The sequence below is a fragment of the Danio aesculapii genome, chromosome 21, assembly GCF_903798145.1.
Source record: "Danio aesculapii chromosome 21, fDanAes4.1, whole genome shotgun sequence".
NCBI classification, from domain to species: domain Eukaryota; kingdom Metazoa; phylum Chordata; class Actinopteri; order Cypriniformes; family Danionidae; genus Danio; species Danio aesculapii.
The window spans coordinates 16,527,986-16,542,444 of record NC_079455.1 but is presented as its reverse complement, the minus strand read 5'-3'; the positions used below and the strand labels follow the sequence as shown (position 1 = coordinate 16,542,444).

General features: G+C 38.2%; 1 protein-coding gene across 1 annotated transcript; it reads left to right on the top strand.

The window, feature by feature from the left end:
- The first annotated feature begins 265 nt into the window (after window positions 1-265).
- On the top strand, window positions 266-12,707 carry si:dkeyp-72g9.4 (uncharacterized). Its single transcript, XM_056446902.1, is given in 5 exon segments — window positions 266-327; window positions 918-1,104; window positions 2,588-2,636; window positions 2,639-2,692; window positions 10,775-12,707. Coding segments are annotated over 5 exon segments (1,155 nt in total). The 3' UTR covers window positions 11,578-12,707.
- The last annotated feature ends 1,752 nt before the right edge of the window (window positions 12,708-14,459 follow it).

Here is a 14,459-nt window from a genome sequence, read left to right as displayed (position 1 = left end):
ATGATATTGAAAACCGAAATCTGGAGAAGAATAGGGACCACCGGGCCTGACGAGGACAGAGTGTTTTAGCATCTTTGAGGTATTGTAAGTTTTTGTGATCTGTGATAACCTGGAATGGATGTTTAGCCCCCTCCAACCAGTGTCGCCACTCCTCCAGGCCGAGCTTGATAGCTAGAAGTTCTCGGTTCCCGATGTCATAGTTCTTTTCCGCCGGGCTGAGCTTCTGGGAGAAATAGGCGCATGGATGGAGTAGTGAGGGAGTACCATGGAACTGGGACAAGATGGCTCCCCTTCCGGTGTTCGATGCATCCACCTCGATCACGAAAGGTAAGTCGGGATTGGGGGTGAGTCAGGAGTGGAGCATGAGTAAAGGATTTCTTGAGTCTTTGGAAGGCTGCGCAGCTTCGGGAGCCAGGATAGCGTTTTGGGTTGATTCTTTAGGAGGTTGGTAAGCGGAGCGGTGATGAGACTGTAGTTGTGGATGAAACGTCGATAGAAATTGGCAAATCCTAGGAATCGTTGGAGTTCTTAAATGGTTTTTGGGTTCTGGCCAGGAGATGACGGAAGTGACCTTCCCCTCGTCCATGCGAACCCCTTTTGATCAATGATGTACCCGAGGAACTGAACAGATGGTAAGTGAAATGAGCACTTCTCAGCCTTGAGGTACAATTTGTGTTTCCTTAGGGTTTGTAGGACCTCCGCAACGTGGTGGCGATGTTCGGCCTCACTCCAGGAGGGAAATCAGGATGTCATCAATGTAGACTATGACGGAGATATGGAGGAACTCCCGGAGGACTTCTTGGATGAAGTTTTGGAATATGGAGGGGGCGTTGACCAGACCATAGGGCATGACCAGGTACTCGTAGTTTGGTCACAAACGCAGTCTTCCATTCGTCCCCCTCGCGTATTCTTACCAGGTTGTATGTGCTGCGGAGGTCCAACTTGGTGAATATCTTGGCGGCTCGGAGTTGTTTCAGGGCCGCAGGGACAAGAGAAAGGGGATACCTGAATTTGACTGTTGTCCTTGGTTCAGAACTCGATAATCTATACATGGCCGCAACCCTCCATCCTTTTGGCCACGAGAAGAAGAGCTTGAGGCAGCGGGTGACGTGGACTGGTGAATATACCCCTGACTCAGAGCCTCCTGAATGTACTCCTCCATGGCCTTAGTTTCCGGAAGGGACAACGGGTAGATCCTACCTCTGGGCATAGGAGCATCTGGAAGCAGGTCTATGGCGCAGTCCCATGGCCGATGTGGAGGTAGCTGGGAAGCTCTCTTGGGGCAAAATACGTCCTCGTATGAGGAGTAGATCTTCGGGATCTGGATGGATCGTTTCTCGACTGGGCTTTCGACAGACGTGACGTAGACGGTTAGGGGTCTCTGAATCTGCAAGGGTAGGTTGGGAAAACAGCTGGATATGCATTCTTGACCCCATCTTTTGATTTCTCCTGTGCCCCAAGAGAGGATGGGATCGTGCTTCACCAGCCACGGGCGCCCTAGGATGATGTCCATTGATGCTGCCCAGCAGAACCAGAAATTGAATCTCTTCTTTGTGAAGTAAACCCACTTGGAGATTGACGGGTTCACATTTTCGATGGATACGGCCTGGGAATGGATATCGTTGGTTAGGGTTAGGGTTAGGGTTAGGGTTATAAATATATAAATATATTATTATACAAATTTTTAAAATATTAATAAATTAGTAATTTACCATAGCAACTTTAATGATATACAGTTTGGTATATTTAGTTTAGTTTTGGTATATTTAGTTAGTAAAAAGTTAGTAAAAACCCCTTGTATAAAGTATTTCTGGGATGACAAGATGGTGGATAAATTGTGGGATTAGTTCTAAAATTAACGAAGATTTACTGGAATAAAACACATCAATCTTGATTCATTCAAAATAAATGTTTTTTTTTTTTTTAAGTAACTAATTAAATAAATAAAATCACACCTTCATAGAGGTCTATGAACAAATATTGTGTGATTAAATGAACAGTTTTCCATAAATTAGGTATCAGCACACTAGTTTCTGATTTAGTTATTATAGTTAACATTATTATAGTTAATATAGTATATAAAAAAATCTGAATCATAAAAACAACTTCTTAAACTAAATTGTATATTAAATTAAATTAAATTAAATAAGAAATTTTCAAATCGGTGGAAAGCAACATTATTTCATTTTCATTTAGTTGTACTTGATTTATTGAAGCAAAAATGAATTAATAAATAATTATAGATAATTACAAAACCCCATACCAAACATTAACTGAAACATAAATGGAAATCTAAAATAAATAAAGAAATAAGTACTAAAACTCTCTGTTATATACCGCTCCCTTAAATGAAGTGAATGTGATCAGAGCAGACTGAAAAGCTTCTCATGTTTCCCCTAATTAGAAGTGAGACAAATGGAGTTGGTTTTACAGAAATGAACAGGGCTGCTCTGTAAATGTGTGGTTTTCAGGCTGCTCCACCTTCAAAACAACAACCTCCTCCCTCTCAACACATCCCTCCTTTCACTCCCACTCTCGTTCCCTTACTAATCAGACAAACACTTGATAAACAGATTGAACTTGATGTTGTGGCTTTAACAGCACAGTCTCTAATGAAGTTGGCGGCATCATTCTAAAGCAGCCCCAGATCATCCAACAAACGTTGAATATTCAGAGCAACAGCATTCAATAAGCAGGTAAAGGGACTTGCACAACACAAATAAGTTTGTTTGTTTGTTATTTGTATCAAGAATGTTCTTAGGCAGATATTGGCTAAACCTGACTTGAGTTCCTATAACTATGTAGTGGTATACAAGGATTTTCTAGTTGATACACTCTTTTGTACAGTCGATACAAACATTTGAGGCACTATAGAGTATGTGGGCAATCCACCCTTTACACTGTTGTTTGTTATGCTGAGCTCATGTTTACTACATGACAGCAACGTGAGCATGACCAAAGGTCATCTAGGACTCAATATACCTGCAGAAAGAACTATTTATAGCTGTACAAACACACTTGACTTAAGATAAGAGCACCATTCAGTCAAGCAAGGTCAAAAAATAGACATTTCTCCAAGCTTATAATTGATTATTTCCTCTTTGTAACAAAAACAAGGAGGGCAAAGAGATATATCAGGAACTTAATCATGAGTAATAAAACTGGTATTGGAAACAAACACAAATAACAGATCATTATTTGACAACACTATGGTTTTCTGGTTTTGCCATTTATGTTGTAATTGTTAAACTGTCAGGGGACTAAGGTCATATGATAGTAATGTTTTTTGTAAACTGAACGTCCAATATTTCATGTCAATAAAATTTATTTGTTTGATAGTTGGTATTCAGAGGTATTCTACATTTTTAGAGTTATTCTACATGTATTGTCTGTGTTAAATCTGATTTGTAGACTGTACACCCCCAAAGAGTACCCCATCATATTTTTTCACTAATTTCTTATGATGGTTGTGTGTCATGGTTGCCAGGTCTACACTATAAAATGCTGGGTTACACACAAATGATTTGTGTTGGGACACCATGAAGACATTAACTTTTACAAATTAAGTAAATTGAACAAAAAGAATTAAGTTATCCCCCCAAGAAAACTCTAGAATTGTGTGGTAATGACTAATCAAAACTAGCCCAGTAGTAGCCCAAAGGTATGACTGAGATTGAGTTCTACCCTGTAAAAATAAGTTTGTTATATTACTTTGTGTTTTTTTTCTGCACCCCAAACACCAAAAAAAAAAAAAAAAAAACATAAAATTACGGCCATTAAATTACAGACCTTTACCAAAAATAACAGACAGTAAATTACAGAAATTTACTGGAAATTTCTGTAATTTAACGTCCATTATTTTACAGTAAATGTCTGTAATTTAATACCCGTTATTTTGCTGTAAATGTCTGTAATTTAACACCTATTATTTTACGGTAAATGTCTGTAATTTAATGTTCATTATTCTACGGTAAATGTCTGTAATTTAACATCCATTATTTTGCGGTAAATGTCTGTAATTTAACGTCCATTATTTTACAGTAAATGTCTGTAATTTAACGGCCACTGTTTTACTTTTTTTTTCGGCACCCCAGCTTCTGAAAAAAAAAAATTTAAACAACAGATTTTTTTTTACAGTGTAGGGAATCTTTCACAACTGAAATTTTCTGGGGCTCCTTTCCTCATTTATTGTAATTCCTAGAACTAAATAGCAGGAGTCCGCGTTTTGAAGTAGGGTCTACCAGTAACATAATTGTACACTGATTGGAAGAATGAATGATATACGAAATAAACATGGGCACAATATTTTAAAGCGCTACAAGACATAAAATTACAGAAACCTGTATTTTCCTGTCATCAACATTGCTCTTTTCTCTGCCTTCATGAGAGCCTCAAATTGGCATAGATGAATTAGTCATCCTTTTGCTTTTTCAATCAAATAACATACATCTACTTTTCATTATAAAAATGGAAAACAGCTTTGATCACAGCATGCAACATCCTCCAGTTGTTGATTTTGATGTTGGTTTTGGCCAACTTATGTCAATTCCTAATGATGGTTTGAATGCAATCTTTACTTTTAGTTCTCAACCAGCCTGTTGGGTAACTCGTATAGCTCAATTCAAAAGGTGCAAATATGCTTACTAAATTCTGGGATTCAAAATTTGTAAAAGTAGCCCAATTCTGTAGGAACATGACATATTCAGATTTGGCTAGTGCTAAAGTCTCCAGGTTTCACACCATTTAAATGAAGTTAAGAATTTATAAACTTGGGTTAACTCAACCAAAAATCTAAATTCTCCTATTAATTAATCATCCTCATGTCTTTCCAATTCCCCTGAGACCTTCATTGATCTTCAGAACACAAAGGAGCAAAGCCCTTACACCAAGTATCTTGGGATTTTGTTCACGGGTAAGGGAAGGGTGGATTGTGAGATTGACAGGTGGATGGTGCAGTGGCAGCAGTAATGCGGTCGATGTACTGGTCCATTGTGGTAAAGAAGGAGCTGAGTCAAAGGCAAGCTCTCGATTTACCGGTCAATCTACGTTCCTACTCTCACCTATGGTCATGAGCTTTGGGTCATGACAGAAATACAAGATACAAGCGGCCGAAATGAGTTTCCTCACAGGGTGGCAGGGTGCACCCTTATAGATAGGGTGAGGAGCTCTGTTCCCCGGGAGGAGCTAGGAGTAGAGCCACTGCTCCTCCAAATCAAGAGAAGTCAGCTGAGGTGGCTCGGGTATTTGTTTCGGATGCCTCCTGGAAGCCTACCTAGGGAGGTGTTCCAGGCGTGTCCCACCAGGAGGAGGCCTTGGGAAGGCCCAGGACACGCTGGAGGGACTATGTCTCTCGGCTGGCCTGGGAACGCCTCAGGATCCCCCTGGAGGAGCTGGATGAAGTGTCTGGGGAGAGGGAAGTCTGGGGTTCTCTCCTCAGACTGCTGCCCCCACGAACTGGCCCCGGAAAAGCGGTTGAAAATGAATGAATGAATGAATGAAGGTGAGAGCTCTCTTGTCCTTCATAGTCAGAGAAGATCCCAAGACCAAGCCTAGAAAACACTGTCTAAACATTCCTTGTGACTGCAGTGGTTCAACTGTGATCATACTAAGCTCCAAGAACATTTTTGTAGGCAAAACAATCCAGTAAGTACAACTTTGTTTTGGTTCCATTATATTGGTACCATTGCTGTCTATGGAGCATGAGAGAGCACTTGGATTTAATCTAAATTATCCTAATTTGTGTTTCGAAGATGAACGAAGGTCATGAATGACATGAAGGTGAGCAATAAATAACAGAATATTCATTTTTTTGGTGAATTAATCCTTTAACTCCTTGTTTTGGTCTAGCATGACTATAAACACCAGAGAGTTAATGCTGATATACATTAACTTCCCTTTTTAACTTCCCTTTTTAATCTCGTTCCCTCACACCATAATACCAATTTCTTCCCCTCTCCCTTTGCTTTCTCCCCGCCACATCAGTAAATCCATTTTGCAAATGATTCTTTACAGCCACGGGGACGGGATTCAAGGTACTATTTTTAGCACTGACCAAGGGAGGAGAGAGAGTGAGGCGCACAGGAGAGGGCGAGCAAGCAAACAGGCAAGAGAGAAGAAGGAAGGGAGGGAGGGAGTGAGCGAGTTATACGGGGGAGAAAATCATTATTTTTTTGTGTGTGTAGCAGCAGTTGGAGGCTCTGAGCTGAGGCAGGGAGCGGAGGCAGCAGCAGCAGGGAAGAGGAGACCAGACCAGAGGAGCGGAGGAAGAACAGACTCACAGCGACGACAGGCAGCCGGAGAGAGACCCGCTCAGGTGGGACACGATAAGCACCGCTAGCTTCAATAGAAACCAGCAGAGAAAGAAGGTTGATTCTTTAGCTCTGTGCATACCCTAATTTATTTGTAGATTCGATTTGGAAGCTATTTTAGTCTTTGATTTGGAAGGATTAGAGATAGAGATTTTGGGGGGATTTGATCAAATGTCGAATGAAGAGGCAATCTGCACCAGATGTTGGTTGCAGTTTGTTGTGTAAGATAGACTTACTTTGATCTTGAAGTATATTGTGTATTTTGGTCCAGTCCTAGATTAGTGTATGAATATTTCAGGGCTTTTAAACAATTGGTTGAAAATTCGAAAGGGTGGTAATCAGTGCTGGGTTGTTTACATTAATAAAATGGGGTTCAGATCATTTGGGCAATGGGGCAGTGGGTGGTGTTGTGGGGAGGAGCATGGTGTGTGTGTTTGTGTATGTGGTCCTGTGGACCCATAACAATGTGGTTATATTTGTGTAACAATACCAGTGTTTTTTTTACATTTTGGGGATTTTTTTGGTTTCCATAAGGAAAAGGGCTCATAAATCATACACTGTAGATATTTTAAATATTTTTTTTATGAGGATTGGGTTTAGAGCTAGCGTAAGAGGATAAAATATACACTACAGTCTGTACTGTAGTGTAAAATTCCTTGTGTCCCCTTAAAACATGAAAAACCTACCGTGTATGTATGTGCGTGTGTGTGTGTGTGTGTGTGTGTGTGTGTGTGTGTGTGTGTGTGTGTGTGTGTGTGTGTGTGTGTGTGTGTGTGAGTGTGAGCGCGCACTCAAATTGCTATGAAATCTGAGCACAGCCTAGGATGTGATGGGAAGAGGCGTTGCCATGGAGACTGGGCTAGCACATATTCCGGTAACCAATCGTTCCCATTATATACATTGATTTTTGCTGTTTACTGTAGAGAACATCAATAAGGAATGATCATGCAGATAATAACAGCTTCTGAAATTATGCTGTTTAATTATGTATACAGAAATATTGTGGGTCATTAGCGTTAAAGCCAAGAAGAAAGGCATTGGACATCTGAGTCAGAGTGTGTGGGGGGAATTTGATATTCCGGTGTTGGTAACAGTTTAAAATCAGATTTAATTTGTTAACTACATTAGTCAACGTGAACTATATGATAACACTTCTGAAGCATTTATGATTATTATATAATGTTGATTACTAAATTTATTAATACATTATTGAATTAAATGTATCTAGGGGCATATTTTATTATTAAAGTACAATGTAATTTAGTATGAACACATATTCTTTTTATATATTTTTAAAATATAAGTTCTAAAAAATATATAATATTTGGTTAAATGCATGTTGGTAATGGTGACATTTAGTTGAATTTTAATTTGTGATTTTACTAGAATGGTTTTCATGACTATCATGAAATTTGTGATGATGTCTATGACTTTGTACTGCCTAACCTATGCTTCCTATAACACTGATTATAAGTCAGACTGATTTGATAAAAAAAGGTCGTTTGAAATTGACATTTTTGTGTTAATTATTTTTTATTCATGTCTACACAACTGACCACATATAATGGACCATTTTCACTAACTCTGGACCTTAAGCTCTACTTTCCTGTAGGGAATGCCTAAAACCCTGGTCAAAAATACCGTTGTCCATTTGTCTTTGAAAGTTAGCCATATCCAATAATATATTTTCCTAAAGATTGCTCTAAGTTTTTTTAAATTCAGCTTCCAAAAGTTGTGAAACTAGACCATGTCTAAAATAGTGGCTACAGTATGTTTATGAACCATCCACTGAACATGCTAAAACTGTCAGAATTATTATCCTGTGTATGAATATACAGTTGAAGTCAGAATTATTAACCCACTGTTTATTTTTTCCCAAATTTCTGTTTAACAGAGAAATATTTTTAACACATTCTAACATAATAGTTTTAATACCTCATTTCTAATAACTGATTTATTTTATCTTAGCCGTGATGACAGTAAATAATATTTGACTAGATATTTTTCAAGACACTTCTAAACAGCTTAAAGTGACATTTAAAGGCTTAACTAGGTTAATTAGGCAGGTTAGGGTAATTAGGCAAGTTATTGTATAATGATGGTTTGTTCTGTAAAAAGTAGAAAAAATAATAATAAATAAATAAATAATGGTGCTAATAATTTTGACCTTAAATTTGACTAAAAATTATAAACTGCAATTATTCTAGCCGGAATAAAACAAATAAGACTTTCTCCAGAAGAAAAAATATTATCAGAAATATTGTGAAAATTTTCTTGCTCTGTTAAACATCTTTTGGGAAATATTTAAAAAAGAAAAAAATTCAACTGTATATACTTCTATGCGATACAGAAACGAAAAAATGTGTTAAAAATAAAATAAGCTGGCCGACTGGCAATATTCCGAAGGTACACCCAGTGACCACTTTAATATCCCATGATACTGGAAAAGGATTTTTGAATGGAGTGAATTGACAACTGATGTCACAGGTCACCTGACTGTGACAGCTTGGCAGAAGTAATAAGGTCCTGTCCCAAATCATCCTCAAAACATTGTCTACACTGTCATAATGCTGTTTTGACTTTTGTGTAGAAGTCTATAGCAGATCCCTTCTCAGTAGCATTTGCCACAGGGTCTAATTCTGAACTTCATGCATAATACACATTTTCATACAATTTAGAATACTTATTTGAAGTAAGCTTCAAAACCAATAGTACTACTTACTAGGGATGGAACAATTAAAAATTTTGATTGTACGAATATAGTCTGAGGAACAATCATGGTTTCACAAAAATGGTATTTTCATTTAGTAATAGTAGAAATGTGTATATTCCATACAAAATATGGAGCTGAGCAGTCTGTTCTTGTCACGTTACTCCTGGTGCGCTCGCAACACTCTGAAGAGTTCAGATGTTTTCAACTAGGTACGCTAGGAAAGCGTGTCGCTCCCAATATGCGCACACAAGCTATGCACCTCGATTGAAAATAGCGAACTTGCGCACACAAAAGATGCAATATGTGAACGACCCTTTACGTGCGGTGTGAAAGAGGCATCAGAATCAGAATCAGAATCAGTTTTATTGCCAAGTGTGCTTCACACACACAAGGAATTTGTTTTGGCTACAGGAGCTTTCAGTGTACATAAAGTGACAAGTGACAACACAAAATAAATCTGAAAAAATAAAATAATAATAATAAAAAATGACATTAAACATTAAACAGATGCGGTTAGTGAAGAAACCTGGATGTTGAGTTGTATGTACAGATTGTTATAAATATACAGGTTATAAGGTGATCAGTTGATAGTTTCCGCCATAGTTAATCCAGTGTGTGTGCGTATTAGTCTCGGTGTACAAGCTCGGAACCTTAAACTAGGGCGTAGTTGCATAACTTTATTTATTTGCAGCAGTTTTGTTCTGTGCAGAAACGCAGTGTTGAAAAGCCTTAACAATTAATTAGTTGTGACAAATTAAAGTGCGGTTAATAGTGAAACTGGTTAATCATTGCATCCCTGCTACTTACAAGTGGAAAGGCCTCAGTGTCTAATCTCAAACTAAATACATGACAAAAGTAAGAATGCTAGTTTCAACAGCTATAAATTACATCATTCATTTTGTTTTAGATAAAATCAGCTAGCTAAGGATACTAGGCCCAATGAACAGGTTTAGAGATAAAGATCCCAGATTTGGACTAATCCTGGTCCTTTGGATAATTATGCATTCAGACATTAATGTCCAAACACGTCAAGTTCAGTATTGTTATTGTAGATTAAATATAACTCTGAAAACGTGATTTAAATATTTTCCAGTGGGCTAAATATTAATTAACAGTCATACAAACATCTTTACCGAAGCCTCTCTACTTGACGGTTGGTCTCGTGCGTCCGTCCTGTTTGTAGTTCTAATCGAATTTACATCCACCGTGCAATGTAGTGTGGGCAATATCAGCAGTTAGAGTATGGACGGTTCTACACTTAAAATTTTTACCAGAAATAGTAAACCATCTGGGGACCTTTGGCATACTCTTTTCAGTATACTACAATTTGGGACATACTAATTCTATTTTCAAATACTTTTTAGGAAGGATAGTATGCAAATTGGGACGCAGCATATGTCTTTCTTACTTAACACACCTGATTCAGATCATCAACATGTTAACAGAGATAGTGATCCTTGTGTGACCAATATAAGAGACATGCAAAATGTGCAGCGCGGTGGGGGGCACAAGGACCGGAATTGAGAACCACTGAACTAATTCAAGTCTTTTACCACAACTCCCTACACTGGGACTGCCACAAATGGGCCTATGCCACCCAGGATCTTATGTAGCCTTGCAATAGCTACCCCATACCTACAGAGCTATAAAGTTGCAAACAATTGTGTTTGATAAGGGTTGAAACTGAACTTTCTAAAGTAGAAAAGCAGACCTGATTTTCATGTGTACTAATGAGCCACTCTTTCCACTTTCGCAGTCATGCGTCCCAGGTCCAGACTGCTGGCTAAACGAGGCCTCCCCACCATCAGGGAAGGTTATGAGGAGCTGGTGCAAGACCTGAACCAGACCAACAGCCAGCACACTACCACACAGGACTACTTCCTCTCCATCTGCCATCTGGCCCGGCCCACCTTCCCTCTGCATGAGCCTGATTGTGACATCCTCTCCATCGGCCCTTTGGATCCCCCAAAGCCCTGCCTACGCCTGCACCGCCTGCGCCATCATCTGCAGCCTCCGCAGCCCCAAACCTCCACGGCCAGTGAGCAGCGAGTTGAACAAACCCATAAAGAAAATGAGACCACTAAATCTACTCCACCAGAAGCAGTTCAGGCTCAGGCTACCCAAGAGGAGGGAGTCCCAGGCCCCGCTGATCCACTAGAGTACCTCTACAGCCACAGAGGTACACCGGCGCTGTCTACTAGAAGGGGGAGCGTTCCTCCACGAAGGCCACGAAGGGACACCTTCCCGAGTTGTTCCTCAGCACCGGACATCCAGCGCAAGAGCAGCTGCCCAGAGCTTAGCCTGGCTGATACAATCACTGCATCCACGATCTTGCAGAGGTCGCCTCTCAGCAGGAAGAAACTGGATGAGGGCTCCCTGGCCGCACGCAGTGGCGTTCCCAACAAGCTCGATGGCATCCCTGCTGGTTGGAGGGGGAAGAGCAGCCGCTGCATGGACAAACAGACCATAGTGTCCCACTGGATCGCAGAGTGCCGCAGCGCATGGAAGGAAGCTCGCATTCGTGCATGCATGCTGCCAGCCATCGCCGAAAAGTAATTTACAACCTCTGTCCAGTGAGGTTTAAACATCACCGTAACGTGGATAAATGTAGAATTATGACTTTGCACTTCAGGTTTATATGCATATACATTTTTTATGTATTTTTAAATCTGTAACCCTATAGATGGTGCCGTGCCGATACCACACCATAGTGTAGAGTTACAATGAATGTCGATGATAAGACTGAGCCAGTCCAGTAACGTCCAGTCGTGAACAATAAATGCATTGATTGTTGAATGCCTTTAACATTGTTTAGTGAGATTTAAAGAATTAAAAATGTGTCATCTTAATCGCAGTTCTAATATACGGTAATGTTAATAACACAATGTAGTTTAAAGGATAAAGGGAACCACATGTATTATAGTCACTTACAGTATAAGAATTTCACTGTGCCCTCTATAATACCTGACTAGGATGTTTTTGTAAGACCCAGGTTTTAGCTAATTTGATTGCCAGGCAGATTATGTGATGCACAACAGTTATGCAATGCTTGCTTTAAATTTTATCACATATTTGATCTATAATTGCTTTAGAGTAAAATGCAAACAAAAATAAAACCCTTAACATACAAATATGTTCAGACCTTTTATGTCTAAATACTAACTTCTTTAGTAAATTGGTATTTAGGAGACTGGTAAAACAAGCAAGCTATGATCATTTACTGCCACTTTCAAAATGAGGTAATGTTAAAATATTTTAAAATTAAGCTTTTAAACAGAAATGAACTGTTTAGAGGAAATTGAATAGTCCAGTTGGATAATACATGATTAAATGCCCTGTTTAGGAATCATCTTAGCTCACTAACAGGCCATACAATGACCTGACCCACGTTATTTTGATATTCAGATTTATGGTAAATGGCCAATATAGAACTGCACTGTTATCCTATTAGACTGTTTTTACACACCCAGAATATCTTGTTTTCTTTGCATTCATTTGGTGTTTCTGTATTTTGAGATTGTCTTACTGTTAAAAGATTAATTAGTACGGTTGCATGTGAATTTGTAAATTTTTGTATTAAAATGTATTTAAATTATTGTTATGGATGTAATAATTTGAGAGAAACTGTATATTACATTATATTAAAAAAGAAAATCTGTTGTTTGTAAATTTTCAGCAACCTTGTACTTTTTTTTCCACTTTTTTAAATTAATAAAATGCCTGTGTTTCATTTATGGATAATGTGGCTTTTTCCCTGTTTCATCATCTGTAAAAAATGCAGAGTTCCACACAATTCATTCATGTTGTCCCAACACAAATTGATTAAGGTAACTTAACACTTTTAACATATTATCTGGATTGAAAATTAAGTTGTCCCAATGATCTCAAGAATTGTGTTGTTTCAGCTCATTTTAAAATAAGTAGTTTGAACGAGCAAAAGAGTCAGTTATTCATTCGTTTTCTTTTTGGCTTAGTGCCTTTATTAATCAGGGGTCGCCAAAGTGGAATGAACCGCCAACTTATCCATCATATATTTTACATTCAGCTGCAACCCATCACAGGGAAACATCCATTCACACACATACACTACAGACAATTTAGTTTATTCAATTCACCTGTGGACTTGTGGGGGAAACCAGGGCACCTGGAGAAAACCCCACATAGAAATGCCAACTGACCCAGCCGAGGCTCGAACCAGGGACCTTCTTGCTGTGAGGCAATTGTGCTACCCACTGCGCCACTGTAACGCCAATTACAGTGAGTCTTTTGAGATAATTAGTACTCTTTTATATTAGCTATAATATTGATTAGACAAAGCTTCTCAACCTGCTGACTTTTAGAACCTAATATTTATTTCTCTACATTGAAATCAATTGCACTGATCAACAGAAAGGGTATAACATTAACATAAGATTTATGGTTAGTAAAGTGATCACACATTATTATCAGATTTAATCATTTTTATATTAGATTTTATTAGTGTTTATAGTTGCTATAGTAACTTTTTATAAACTGTAAAACATGGTAGAAAGCACCAAGGCATCCTGCATTTACCCAAACCCTAAAAAGGGGCCATTAGTACTTACTGGCTGCACTTGGTTCACTGGGGTTCCCTAAAAGAGTTCATCAGTCCATGTAACTCCATAGGGTCAGTCCCTGAGCCCCTCTGACTGTCCAGATTCTCAATTCCTTTGTACAGCACAAACATACACTTATTCCAAAGAGATGCATTCTCAAACCTGTGAGAAGATAAAGACACAGTGAGGTCTTAAGTATGCAGATTACTATAACACAAATCAGAAGTGATGGTTAATGTCAATTATTATATGAACTTGAACAGTTTGTTTTCACCAGACCATGTTTATACTTTACACTGAAAAAATTATTTGATTAATTCGTCCTGACAGCATACGTTTTTAGTTCATTGTAATTTATTAATCTAAGATAATCATGTTCTAACTTAATTTTATAATGTATGGAAGCTGTTTTAAGTCATTTACATAATAGAAATTCAATGGACTCATAAGGTCAATTTGATTCAGCTTAAAAATTTAAGACAACCAGGATTTTTTTACAGTGTAGATACTTGCTATAATAACATAATTTTATTTCCCTTCAGCTTAGTTCCTTAACTCATCAGGGGTCGCCACAGCAGAATGAACCACCAACTTATCCAGCATATGTTTTATGGTTTTACACAGTGGATGCCCTTTCAGCTGCAACCCAGTATTATATATATTATATATATATATAATAACACAGAGCATAAATGTCATGCATTTAGTACATATTAATAGTATGTATTTTTTTATATTACATACATTAGCTACAATAATCAAGTTACATTCAAAAACTATTTAAGATTACCAGAGTAATTACTTTGAATTAATTAATTTAATATAAACATTAATGTAAACTTTAAGAGGCAATTAATCTCA